The sequence below is a fragment of the Sinocyclocheilus grahami genome, unplaced genomic scaffold, assembly GCF_001515645.1.
Source record: "Sinocyclocheilus grahami isolate Dianchi unplaced genomic scaffold, SAMN03320097.WGS_v1.1 scaffold76.1, whole genome shotgun sequence".
Classification (NCBI taxonomy): domain Eukaryota; kingdom Metazoa; phylum Chordata; class Actinopteri; order Cypriniformes; family Cyprinidae; genus Sinocyclocheilus; species Sinocyclocheilus grahami.
In genome coordinates this window covers 50,280-63,971 of record NW_015505255.1, presented here as the reverse complement: position 1 = coordinate 63,971, position 13,692 = coordinate 50,280, and the positions used below count along the sequence as shown (strand labels likewise).

Genomic DNA, 13,692 nt, shown 5'->3' with positions numbered 1-13,692 from the left:
GAAACGGTTAAAAAAATCCCCCCCCCCCCCAGCCTGGTTTTTCCAAAGTAATTTCCTGTGCAACACTGCAAGTCAGTCAGGTGTTATAAGTGGTGGAATGGAAGGGACCACGGGAGCCCTGCTAAACTCGGTTAACTCGCAAGTGGGTGAGCAATTTTATTTGTATGTGTGTGGAAAGGTGGGTGGTTGGCCATATCAGTCTTCTTAGATTAAGCCCATCAGCCTCAGAAGGTTTGAAGGCTCAACCCACAAGTCTCGAGGCCATTATCACAGAGCCACAGCTGTCTTTTATTTTTTAATGGAGTCTTTAAACATCATCGCAACAATCCAGACACTCCAACAATGGGCAAAAGGAATTGCATTACATAAATTCACGGACCGTGTACAATTTTTGTTTGTATCTTTGTACTCTATTTAATTAATTTACTTATGTCAACAGTGCTACTTTGCTTAAACATCATCTGAAGGGCTCCAGACTGCATGCAAAATAGTCCAATTCTGGACAACACTAATTTACAACAATTTAAAATCTAGTCAACATTGGCACGAGTCGTTTTGGTCTCATTCCATGCTATGCTATTTAAACACATCTTTGCACACCAGTGTTTCCAACAAGCTACAAAGAATATACCACAAACCACTATGTCTGATTTGCGACCAAATTATTTTTATGAAGTGGTTAAAAAGATTCACGAAACAGCCTTAACTCGTACACAAGCACCTAGTGGACTCATTCTCTCTCAACACGTAGCTTGTGCCTGCACTGTTGTACACTTCTGATGACAAAAATTACAAATCAGAGTCTAATTTGTAATTTTTGTCATCAGAAGAACTGTGAATCGTTCAAGCGTGCATTTCCCAAAAGTATAGATAGCCAACTATGGTTGCAAGTATAGTTCAACAATTTGGTGTTTTCTGAATACATACTGTAGTCCCAACGAACATCCGCAAAGAGCATTGCAAATTTGTGTGGTTGGAAATACAGCTCTCGAACTGTGATTCAAATTATGGATATGCTAAAAAGTTCCTGCATTTTCGGGAAACAATCGTGAGGGTGCTAGTCTCTCCAACTATGGTAGTTAAGCAGAAAGTTATCTCATTGTTTGGGAAACACACGACCAGAACCATTTCACAATTCATTTAAAAGTATGTTTACATGCAACCAAATAATCCGTTTAAAATCGCATTGTTCAAGTTCAAGTTCATTTTTGGCTCAGTCAATCTGGTTGAGCTTGATCCAAATTAAATTGAAAAATTAAATCTGATTCAAAGATGCTAGCACACATGCACAGTGCAGTGATGTTTACAGCTTACAAACATGTGTGCATATGTTTATTTATGTTTTATGTGTTATGATCTGGAACATTTGCTGAAAAAGCTTTTCTAACTTTTTTTTTTTTGATGGGCCTGTGTCATCAAAGCATTAAGCCAGTTATGCTCGCTGTAGCTCTTGTGATTTGGGGTGTCTTTCTCTGTTTCTGAATGTGGCAACTGATGTGCAATGCACATGTGCTGAACATCGAAATAGTAATGCTATTGCTAATGCACACGTAAACAAATATGTAAATCTGATTGCAATGTTAAGGGTAGAACTTTCAGTTTGAAATGAAACGTGATTAAATTCAATCCGATTGGCAATAATTAGAGCATGTAAACATATCTAATGAAATACAAGTAATTTTCTGGATGAATCCAGTTTAAAATGAATGTAGTAATTAAAGATACATAATCACAGCCAAATTTTATTGTAGTAAATCTTTGTTCAGACTTTTTGTTCAAATCTTTGTTTGGTAGAATATTTGTTGTTTCTTTCCATAAACAAGCAAAAATTATCTTTCAAAACAGACTGACCTTTATATATGGCACAAATAAAATCAGGATCACTACAGAACTAAACCGCTTCTTGATCCAGTAATACAGTTTGTCAAATAAAAAAAGCCATTTGGCTTCTGTTCAGTTAAAACTCTCCATATCAGATTACACAATATTAGATTTGTTGCTCTGTGTTTTTAATGCAGATGGGACCTCTTAAACTGTAGAGGGGAAAAACACTGCACTCTTAGAGCAGTAGATGAGAGTCAATGACCGAGGAGATAGTGGGGCAGGATTGAGCTATGATTTCTGCATCCAGCTACAGAGCACAACCAATCACACACACTGCCTCTGCCTCTTACAGAATAAATCAACCTGTCACAGCTGCCTGAAGGAATTGTAGCATACACATGAAGTGCTTTCACACAGCTCTGGCAAAACATTGAATTCACGATGCACTCATCCATCACGAGACAGCCTCCAACTGGGTGGTACAGCTCAGAGCGAGACAGTATGGTGGACCTTCCTCATCCACTCCTCACATTGTGTGTAAACACTTGTTATAAGCTATTTGAGTGCAATGTGAGGACATTGCTCTTCAAACCATGTGCATGTTTGTCTCAGCTGACCCATGAGATTCAGCATTGGTGTAAGTTCTTTCCATCTGGTTGGTTTCTTCTGGTTGTGAAGTACAAATTGCTTAACAAATAATATAATTTGGCAACATGTTTCTGATCGAATGATTACCATGTTTTCTAACTGACCACATGGAAAAACTGCACTTGAGTTAAAACTGCACTTAACTCTATTTTGGTAAAGGATGTCACACCTACCGACTGCCTTTGCTGAAGTCTTGCTGTCTTTTGTTAGAGGTCTGTCACATTTACCTATTAAAAATGGAAGAGGGGTGTCAGACTAAAAGACTGCCTCTGACATTTCTCTCCGATTCCCTGTCATGAACTGCAACGCCCACTTTGGCAGCAAATCAATCTGAAGCTCAGTGAAATAAAAACAGGAATACCGTACAACCAACAAACTATTGCCTGAATTAAGATACAATGGTAAAGTATGTTTACTGGCAGCTTCAGCGAGAACAAACAAATATGGTTACAAAATATCTTTTGTCATCATTTACTCACTTTCATGTCGCTCCAAACCTTTATTTGAAGAAGATATTTTGAAACATGTCTCAGCGTTTTTTGTCAATACCATCAAAGTCAGATGCATACAATGATAATTTGTCTTTACAGGGTGAATGCTGACAGATTTTTTATTTTATTTTCAGTAAACTGTTTCTTTAACCACAAAGCCTACTACATCATATTTGATACACACATTTCTGAGGCCTCTGAATTATAAACTTGAACAAAACTTTGCTGAAAAACCTGATTGACACAATCTACTACAAGCTTTCTGTCATCTGATTAAAAATGTATACTTTATCAAGTAAAAGGCCTTTAAGTATATTTCTAAAATTTAGTATACTCTCTTAAAAATAAATGTGCTTCACGATGCCATAGAAGAACCTTTTGGTCTAAATGGTTCCATAAAGAACCTTTAACATCTGAAGAACCTTTCTGTTTCACAAAAGCTTCTTTGTGGCGAAAGAAGGTTCTTCAGATTATAAAAAGGTAAGAAAGAGATGGTTCTTTAAAGAACCTTTGACTGAATGGTTCTTTCTGGAACCAAAAATGGTTCTTCTATGGCATCGCTTGAAGAACCTTTTGAAGCACCTTTATTTTTAAGAGTGTAATTCTGTAGCAACAAAGAAATCAAGTTATAATTGTATTGCATTACAGTATGTGTTTTGCCCCACAAAAAAACTAAACTAAAACAAGCTTAGATCATCTCGCTGCCTATCATTTGGGAGAGTGACGACTGAAAATTCTATACATTTTATGTAAGAAGTCTGCTATTTTGTTATAAAGATCTAATTTATTTACACTACAAACAAATATCAGAATTTATGTTTTGGATTTTTTTTTATTAAGTTTTTAAGCTTTTGCTGAGAAAATGTTTGACAGACATGCACTACACTGGCTACTATTAGACTACTGTTTGCTATGACAGTAACCAAAAGAAAAATAAGCCATCTATACTGCATTGTAAAAGACAGCCACTTAACGTATTTGCATTCTCCCAAGTGATATAAACCAGACAGCATGCTTTGAACGTTTCTCATAAATGTGTCAGCATGGGGCTGATTTCAGTGGAATATGTTGAACTTAAAACACTTTAGCACTGAAAAGTCTCTATTTTGCATGTAATAACACAAAGAGAGAGATGAGTCAAAGTTAAAGCCTGATTTCAAAGGTTCCACACTTCTTTAGACAATTCCCTTCAACAACGTTTCCTTTGTTCATAATGATGAAAAGGAGGTGAAAATGACAATACTGAAAGAACACAATACACACTTTGCAACATAATGATCAGACTCTAACATTAATAAGCCACCTTAAAAGTCACACTTTTTGTAATACATTGTCAAAACAGGATCTATGGTTAGATGTACGGACCTCTCTGTATCTAGTCCGTTTGAAGCAACCAAGTTGATATTTTTGGCATACATTCCTGAGCTGAGACTGACCTAGTAAAGATTGTATTTTACCCCTGGGGAGCTTTTTCTTTCTCCGGAGGTCAAACGGCTATTGCTTTTACCTTTTATGACAAGTTACTGCACCAAATAACTTTACATAAATGGCATGGGCATATTAACTACATACAAAAATATATTATTTTCCTCTTATGGGTCTCAACTGATAGGAACGAGAAAAAAAATGTTGTGGAGGAGGGTGGAGGAACGATCCATATTAAAGAGCAGAAGTCAATGGTTGCTTTGCGAGGTGAGCTGAATGCTAAGCAGACACATACATTTAATTTATAGGACTTGCCTCTCCTCTTTAGACAGTTACTGAAGCCCTTGGGAAATGGCTGTATCTGAGTTACCATCTCATGTGGCATCAGAACATACATCATAACCTCTGTATTAATGAACCGCGCTCTGGTGCACAACCAGTCAGTCAATGAATGCTACTCTGTTTCTCAAAGCAGTACATTAAGCTAAAGGGCATCACTTAAAGAAAATAATTTAGAGTAAAAAAAGAGGGGTTACTTTTCATGTAATAGCATGTTTTGAACGATACAACACAAAAACATGCTAATGCATTAATGCATTAAGTAGTTAATTTCAGAGCATGCACCAGTAAACACTGCTTTTATTTATGGCTTTCCCTTCGCAGTCCGATGCCTTCAATCATTCTCTGCATTCTAGAGCATGCTGTATCTGAGGATGATGTTTCTGAAGAGAGATGCCTGTGAATCTAATTATGTCAGCACCTCAATCTACCCAAGAGAGAAGCATACACCAGTGCTAGAGCCAATCAATGCATTTAGGCTAAGAACTGATCTGTTGATTAGCTGCTGCACCAATATTCTCACCGCCTTTTCTTTGGAGATAAAGCTCATCATTTCTCAAGGTTCATGCCAAGTACACAGTAGAAACAGTGATTCTTCAATCCCTTAGTTCAGACTATAGGTTGTTTGCACATGACGTCACTGATGACACGCGAAATGCAGCCGAAGGGCAGGAAGTGATTTTTCTCCATAGGAATCACTAGCAGAAACTCAAAATTCCAGTGTTTTGCGTTGTTTATAGATGCTTATGTTGGCCAAACCGAGAAACCACAAGGAACGCTTATCGTGTACGAAAATGTGTTGTTCATAAGTGGGGAAAAGTCAAGAATTTGACTGAAAAACGTCTGCTCGTATGATAATGCTTGTGCGTGTAAATGGTTATTATAGGATATAATAATATATTAAGATACTTATAAAGATATAAATAGATTGGGCTGCCACCTCTCACGCACGCATTGTGACAGTTAGAATTCACTCAGTGCTAAACGCCACACGTAGACACGTAAATAAGATATTATTTGCAGTTCAGAGAGCTTCACTGATTATAAAGGAACATCGTGAGATTGTGATCAATTGAAGTGAGTGACAGCTTTTTAGTGATTATATGGAAGCGCTATTTGCTCGCTTTCTAGGCACGCTATAATCAATTTAGAATTTGAATCAAAATTTTGTTTTACGTGCTGCTAACAGGACCAACAGCCACATACCCTGTACATGCAGCAACGTTTCAGGAGTGACTGAAAAAGAACGGATGAGATACAGGAAAGTCGATAATGTAGACTACTGTTTTAGGCATGATGCATATATATATATATATATATATATATATAGTGCTTTCATTGAATTGCTGCACACCCAACGCGCCTTACAATCGTATGAGGGGATCTCTCTTCAACCAGCAAGCTATTACAAGAGAAAGGTATTGATAATCACAACATGTTGGACGTGATCCTTATGTTATAAAGAGGAGCGATTTTTAAACTAAATTGAAATACTTGCCTGCCATTAAGGCGATGGATATAGGCTAAGCAACTAACCCTGATTGTAAACAAGCTATTTTGAAAGTGAATCCCGTATTTATATGAGGGATGCGGGATATATGTCACTCCTGAAACGTTGCTGCATGTACAGGGTATGCGGCTGTTGGTCCTGTTAGCAGCACGTAAAACAACTTTTATTTAAATTCTGAATCGATTATAGCCTGCCTAGAAAGCGAGCAAATAGCGCTTTCATCTAATGTTAATCACTAAAAAGCTGTCACTCACTTCAATTTATCGCAATCTCACGATTCCGTGAACTGCAAACAATATCTTATTTACATCGTGTCTATGTGATTCTAGAAGTCCGGTATAAGTCACCTGTCATTTCACCAAAAGATATAGTTATAACATTGATTGAAAATTATCAGGAAAAAAACATTAGGTGGAATGAGTCTTTCATAATAAAATGCATTAGGAAAACTGTTACAGTGAATTCACACTTAATGCTGACTTTAACTATGTAAACTTTAGAAATTTTGATGATTTAATGACTTCATAATCCTTCATACATTTCATGTATAAGATGTTTCATCCACCATGTTCCCATTGGTATCCAGGAGCTGTTACTCTGATCCTCACAAAATGCTATGACCTTCAAATGATGTGTTTTGACTCAGATGTAAGGTCAGACAGACAAAACTGAATTTTTAAGAAAGTGCAAACACTGACCCTAAAATACATAAGAGATCTGTGTATTGGTCAGTCCTTTCAGCAGAAGTCCACAGCATTATGCTGTGAGGGATGAAAACATTGTGGATATTTCAGGACAAAGCATATCTAAACAAATTATTTCATCTGGAAAGAATCAATAAATGCCAGATTATCATCTAACTACTAGGCCCCCAATACAATAAAACGGCACATTTTAGAGTGGCCTTTTATTGTGGCCAGCCTAAGGCACACCTGTGCAATAATCATGCTGTCTAATCAGCATCTTGATATGCCACACCTGAGGTGGATGGATTATCTCGGCAAAGGAGAAGTGCTCACTAACACAGATTTAGACAGATTTGTGAACAATATCTGAGAGAAATAGGCCTTTTGTGTACATAGAAAAAGTCTTAGAACTTTGAGTTCAGCTCATGAAAAATGGGGGCAAAAACAAAAGTGTTGCGTTTATAATTTTGTTCAGTGTACAACGTGAGAATTATGAAATATAAAATACACGCAAAAGGGTCAGTAGAGAAGTTAATATCAGTTAATCAATAAATATTACTAAATAAACAAATAATTGGTACACAAACAAATATTAATATTTCTAAATTAGACTCTTAATGGTGGTTATCCAATAAAATTCTCCAGTAGACTATAGGGTTAATTAGTGCAAGAGAAAAAAAATGCCAATAAAGTAATTATAAAGTCAATTTGGAAAAGGGGAATATTTTCAATATAGATGTGTTAGGACAAAAATAAAGTAATTATATATTTTACAAAAACAAGTAATATTTTCTTGTAATTTAAGTAATGAGATGTAGTGTGCTTTCTCTCAATCTTTCCAGTTTGTCCAAAAATCCTCACTATGACAACAGAGAGAATAACAATCCTGAAAACCACGCAAATAGGAGAGTACATGATCATTAACATCCTCTAGGTGTTGAATTATTCTAAAAGGAAAGGAGGCAGTTAGTGTAGGAGGGCAACTGAGTGCTATCTGTTAATTGATAGACACTGAACTGTGCTGTTCTTCTCTGTCTCTAGAGGATACCAGTCATAATCTGAGAACAAGACATCTCCCAAAAGACATTTCGTTCTTTAAGGACATGCTGAGAATGATACAAACATGTATGTGAGATTGGGTGAGTGTCTGGTTCCCTTGAAAACAATGGAATTTCAGGTTTATATTCGCAAATGTTTGCATTTTAATACACTTTGAGATTGCCAGACACCCTTTTGGGCATGTAACCTCAAAAATACAAGCTTTCGGCAATGAAAAGCATGAACATGATGAAAAACGTCACCATTAGCTATATTGAATGTCTGTTAACCCCCTGTTGAGAAAAGGTTTGTCAGACTCAGGGAGCCAGAAGAAAAAAAAACAGATCAAAGCTGGAGGGAGAAGTATTGATTAAAAAAAAAACATTAGAAAACAGCCAGCAGGAAACCTTCTCGCACAAATACTTTACTCTTGCACCATCTGCTCTAAATACCAATAATAACAAGAAAGAAGCAATGCAGAACACTGTTTTGAGAAAGGTTAGTATACTGGTGTTCAGGCTCGTTCACATTTTTGCACTTCCAAAGGAAGGAAGAGGAAAGCACTAGACAAAACAAGTGTTAACAATGGAAAAAGGACATTTTATGGCATTCAAATCCAGAGATTAAATTAACCCTTGTTTACCCTTGTTCTTCTCGTACATTCTCAGAGCGGCTGAATTTAGTAAAAAGCCACAATGTACTCAGCATGAGAACAAGATATTTGTTCAGTGTGGGAATGTTTGAATTTGCTGATAGTGGAAACCCTGGCAGCCTCCATTAAAAATGTATTTTCAGATTGCTCAGAACTAGACACTTATAACACTTTCAAATGGAAAGTCGTCTGTTCTCTCTTAGCTGTAATTTTCTTTTTTAAGACTTCAGGCTGAAGGCAACTGCCACTTCTTTGCGTATAATGTATATAACAAGGAAAAATTCCATGCAAAACCTTCTACTCCTAAAACATCTTAACCCTGCAAACCTTGAGACATAAAATAATAATCCATTAAAAATCAATTTTTTAAAATAAAAATTGTATTTTATTTTAAAAAATTATTTTATTTTTGACAAAAGAGTTTATTGAAAATTTAGACAAAATATATTTTAAAAATGTGCATTTTTTAATTATATTTGTTACACCAGGCTTTTATAGCTCATTTAGTCTGATATAGGAACATACGGAGCTCATACTGGAGGAAAACAAACACCTCAGCTTTATTTAGAGGCCCTAAAAAAGTCTGAACTACTAACTTTTAGAGGGCAGAAAGCATGTAGAACATTGCGTACAACAGTAATGTTTTGATTATGTTGATAATTTAATGGCCAGAAATTTGTGCAGCACCCCTCATCATGTAGTCAAAATATACAATTAAAATGTTATAATAAGCAATAAGGTTGTCCAACAGCCAGATGAGTTTCAATCCTTCTCCTCCAGCAAGCTGTTACTCACATAAAATGATTGCACTTAGAAAACAACAACAATCCAATCGATTCCCAATAGACAAAATCAAGTCCCGCCCTGCATTTTCTTCTTGTTCGAAAAGCCCTTTCACTTGGATATACTTCAAAATAGGGAAGAAAATATTATCACAATTTTCTCTTTCATGCCAACTTTAAATGATTAGGAGCATTTCCCATTATACTGTCAATATGGCTTGACAAGCATTAGAGACAAACTATTGATTCTTCCAAGAAACTGTTAAAGGAGAAGGAAAGTGTACTAAATTATACTGAGGAACACTGTGAAGCCAAGATCAAAATAAAAGCCGATGTATGATGAGGGTTTTATGAAAACATGATTATTTAGATGGAAGGTTGTTGATACACAAACAGGCAGCATTCCCAAGTTTAAATGTGAGGTTAAATTTAAGAATCAACTGAATGTTCATTTGCATGCTGACCTTAGTGACAAGAGCCATCAGATTTTGATGGCATGATTAAAAATGATCAAGATTCACCATACCATATGTACCTGTAAATGTCTCTCCCTTCCAGCTGATGGTAAGCGTGATGCTTTTCAGAAATCTGCTTCACACTTCTTCTCTGAGACTGTGGATAAATGTGCAGAAAATGAAGAAATCATTATTTCATATGGTACTTATAAATGTCATAAAAATACTTTTATTGAGGCCTCATACTCTAAGCTCTCTTTAAAGCTTGCAACCATCTTGCTATTAGTATTCATGCATGCTTTTGGTGCTCCAAGTGTGAACAGATAGATGTCTGCTCGAGTCCCTTCTGCAACAACAAGAGCATCTAACTAAGACAAAGGCCTCATGATTATAATCTGACCAGTGACCTTGAGACCATTGGTGGCTATTATGAACATTGTCTTCACTCACAAAAAGAAGAATTTCTCCAGAGGCCCTCACAAGCAGTTTATTCAGTTTAACCTTCAAGCTCGAGGATGTTTCACATGCAAAATTCTTCAGAGAACCAGAATATCATTAACACACTGATTATCAACTAGGAGGCCACACAACTGAAACAATATAAGGCACTTGTGTCCAGAGTACTTAATGCACTGTGTAGAAAACTCTTTGTCAGCCTGTACCCTCTGAGCGCAGAGCATCAAGAGCAGATTAGCCATGGTGGGGAGTTCGTATAGGGCACGCCGCAAAGGGACTGTAACGTTCATCTGTTTCCATGGAAACAAACAGAGAGGAAAATGGAGTACCAATAAAATGTCGCTGGAAACTGTCTGAGGTGCACAGAGCCAACCAGATCACATCAAAGTGTTACAATGAAATGTTCAGGAGAACCATAATGAGGAGGCAAAGGCAAAGCTAAAGTTGATCAGACTGGCAGATTTTTGTTTATGCTTTGAAAAAAAAAAAAGAAGTAAAATAATAAAAATGTATAATAATTTTTTTTTTTTTAAATCACACAAAAAATGTGTTGCTAAAATATCATCTATACATTTAGTCCAAAGCAGAAACCTGTCTATAATTACAGCCTGACATATATTCTGTAAAAAAAAAACATGTCATACATTTTACAAACTAAATTCAAAAATGCATTTTCCTGAAGAGGTTTGATATTTTTAACAAAATTTCGAAACCACACATTTTCCTGAACATTAATTCTGCTTCCCCATCCATATTGATCTTTGCCTGTAGTAACTTTCCAGCTGTTGCGCAGCGGAGTTACATCCTCCAGGAGCTGTTCAATTCTGCGGGCTCCACAGCCTGCCACGCTTCACAAACTGTGAGAAATGATGATTGAGAAAGAGCGGCACATTAACTTTACCATGCCTGGATCACAGTGTGATGACTAACTCATCACAGTTGAGATAAACAAACCAGCACTCATTACCAAGACTTGTTCCAGCTGTCACAAGTGCTTCAATGGTAATTCAAAGTATAATAAAAATGAATCTGACTGTTTTGATTCAGTTCAAATAGGCAGAAAACATGTCAGCAGTTCAGCTGAGGAACATTTGCTTTTCTGTTGTAGGACATATTTGCCCAAGTATAACTATTATATAATATATATACAGTACATATGTATTTAATACACATACCATGACATTAATATAGGACAGAAACAGTTACATAATTGAATGCAATTATATGGGTCATTGTGCTTATTTTATTTAGTGATTAATAAAACCATATTATCCTGTTTGAAAATACAAATTTATGAAAAGCATACGTACAGGAATCCCTGATGTCACTAATTGTGAACTGAATGTATTATAGTTTGGTTTGTAAAAAATAACGTAATTTATTTAAGAGATTAGCATTGTGCTGATGTATTCTGTCCTGTTAACAGAAAAACAGCAAATATATTTTACAAAGTATGAGTACTAATATAAGTGTGTGATATTCCTTTTAAAAAATAGGTGCTGTTTAGTGCTTTCTTATGGAATATATGACCTGTCACACCATATGACAGATTCAGGCTATGGCCTAGAACAATGTGACAAAATAGAGCGAACTGTTAATGGGCCGCATGGAACTTTTAGTCAGAATATCAACTGGACAGAAGGAAGGCAAATCACCCTTGTGCAACAGAAAGGACCTGTGTTAATTTAATATTATTTATATACTTTTATAATATTTGTTAATATTTTAATTATCGTTTTTTTTTTTATATCTTCAGATTTATTCTTAATTTTAGTTTGTTTTAGTACTTTGTGCTTTTGTCACATTTATTCGTTTTCTTTTAAATCTCTCTAGCTTTTCAGTTTTAGCAATTAGTTTTAGTCATTTCAGCTTGAACTTATTTCAGCTAGTTACCAAAGCAATATTTCTAATTTTGTAATATTTCTAGCAATATTTCTAATTTTTGCATCTAATATTTATATGTTATTTCAGCTTCATTTAATTTTCCAAAAATTATTTCAGTAGTTTATAGGCAGCCTACCCATCAAGAGATTGAAAATATGTGGACTGGGAATTAAATTGTGTGCTGTGCACTCAGCTTCCATGCCTTTCAATGTCATTTGATGGAGCCATCTAAGACATTCTGCCATCTGAACACTTTTCTGCGAGGCTGTTTGCACTTTAAAATAAGCCTGAATATCTCACAATTTAAGTAAGGCCTCCCAAAGGTTTTGCAGCGAACAAGTTGTCCTCGGTCAGGTCAACTGTATTTAAAAAAGAAAAGATGAATACCACAATTGCGCCATACTACTTGTAAGGATTCCCTTCCCGTGCAAGTCCCTCTGAGCAATACATGGTACAATGCAGATCAGGCTTTGAAAAAGCTCCATTCCTGCTGTTTCAGATGACAGGTATCAGAGAAAACCTTAGGCATGAAAGGGGAGCACTGAAGGCCAAACTCTATACCCCAAGGACACAATTATGTGCAGTATACCTTCAAAGTACATGGCAAAAACACTGAGGAGCCTGGCTTCTCTCACGGTCTCTGGAGTCCATTCCAGTATGGCAGGGGCAAAGGGAATCAATCATGACCCATATCCATCCACTTACTGAGCACAAAGCTATTCAGCTACTATACAGTATAGGAGTCCCATACACAACTGAAGCTCACTGTTTGAGAAACACTCCTGGCAGGACACAGAATCGGGCCATGTAACATTTGTCCAGCTATGCTGTCAAAAGGACGAGTTCACTCTTTTTATGTTATCATTTTTGGTGTAGGCATACCTTTTGATCTTTTTCTTCAAAACAAACCTAGAGTGCATGGCTGATACACTTTATACCTTCATAGCGTCACCTGTGAGGACCAAATATACACAGTTCTTCTCTTCATCCCCTACAATGCACTTTACATTCACTAAATGTAGCACATTTACAATCAATGATCCACTGATCTCCACTATTCACTCAACAGCATGTTTGATCAAATAACACACATGCAGCTAGCATCACGATTAGGTATATTAGTCTCTTGGACATTTCAATAACAATGACTGGCTCAAGAATTCCTTCAGCATGAAGTCACTGGGTAATGCAGTAGTTTAGTGTGGGTGGTGTGATAGCATAAAAGACACTTAGAAACATTCAGGGATTGACTAGACATACAAAGCACCAAGACTTTTCCCTTATGGGGCGGTCGACTTATGAGCCAGCTGTTGAAATCAATTTATGTAAATATACAAAGATTTCAAGGGAGAAAAAGGTTCAACATCTTCTGGCTGGCCCACAGTGCAGTTACACTCCCTCATCGAAATAAACCAACTAGGGCGGCACATGTAATCGAATTAATCTAATCTTAATCTAATTATTCACTAAATAACACAATATGGAGTCACAATACGGCCATT

The 13,692-nt window shown here is 36.3% G+C and overlaps 1 protein-coding gene across 5 annotated transcripts in view; it reads right to left on the bottom strand.

Moving 5' to 3' along the window:
• The window catches only part of LOC107585935 (tetraspanin-18-like), a 33,027-nt gene that overhangs the window by 5,099 nt on the left and 14,236 nt on the right, over positions 1–13,692 (bottom strand). For 2 of the 5 annotated variants that reach the window (XM_016273116.1, XM_016273117.1), the window contains exon 2: positions 9,922–10,007. In XM_016273116.1, the coding sequence (XP_016128602.1) occupies positions 9,922–9,924 (3 nt within the window). In that variant the 5' untranslated portion in view covers positions 9,925–10,007. Of the gene's footprint in view, positions 1–5,250; positions 5,315–9,921; positions 10,008–13,692 lie in introns of those variants that run through there. The other 3 variants (XM_016273119.1, XM_016273118.1, XM_016273115.1) reach the window with 3 other exon arrangements.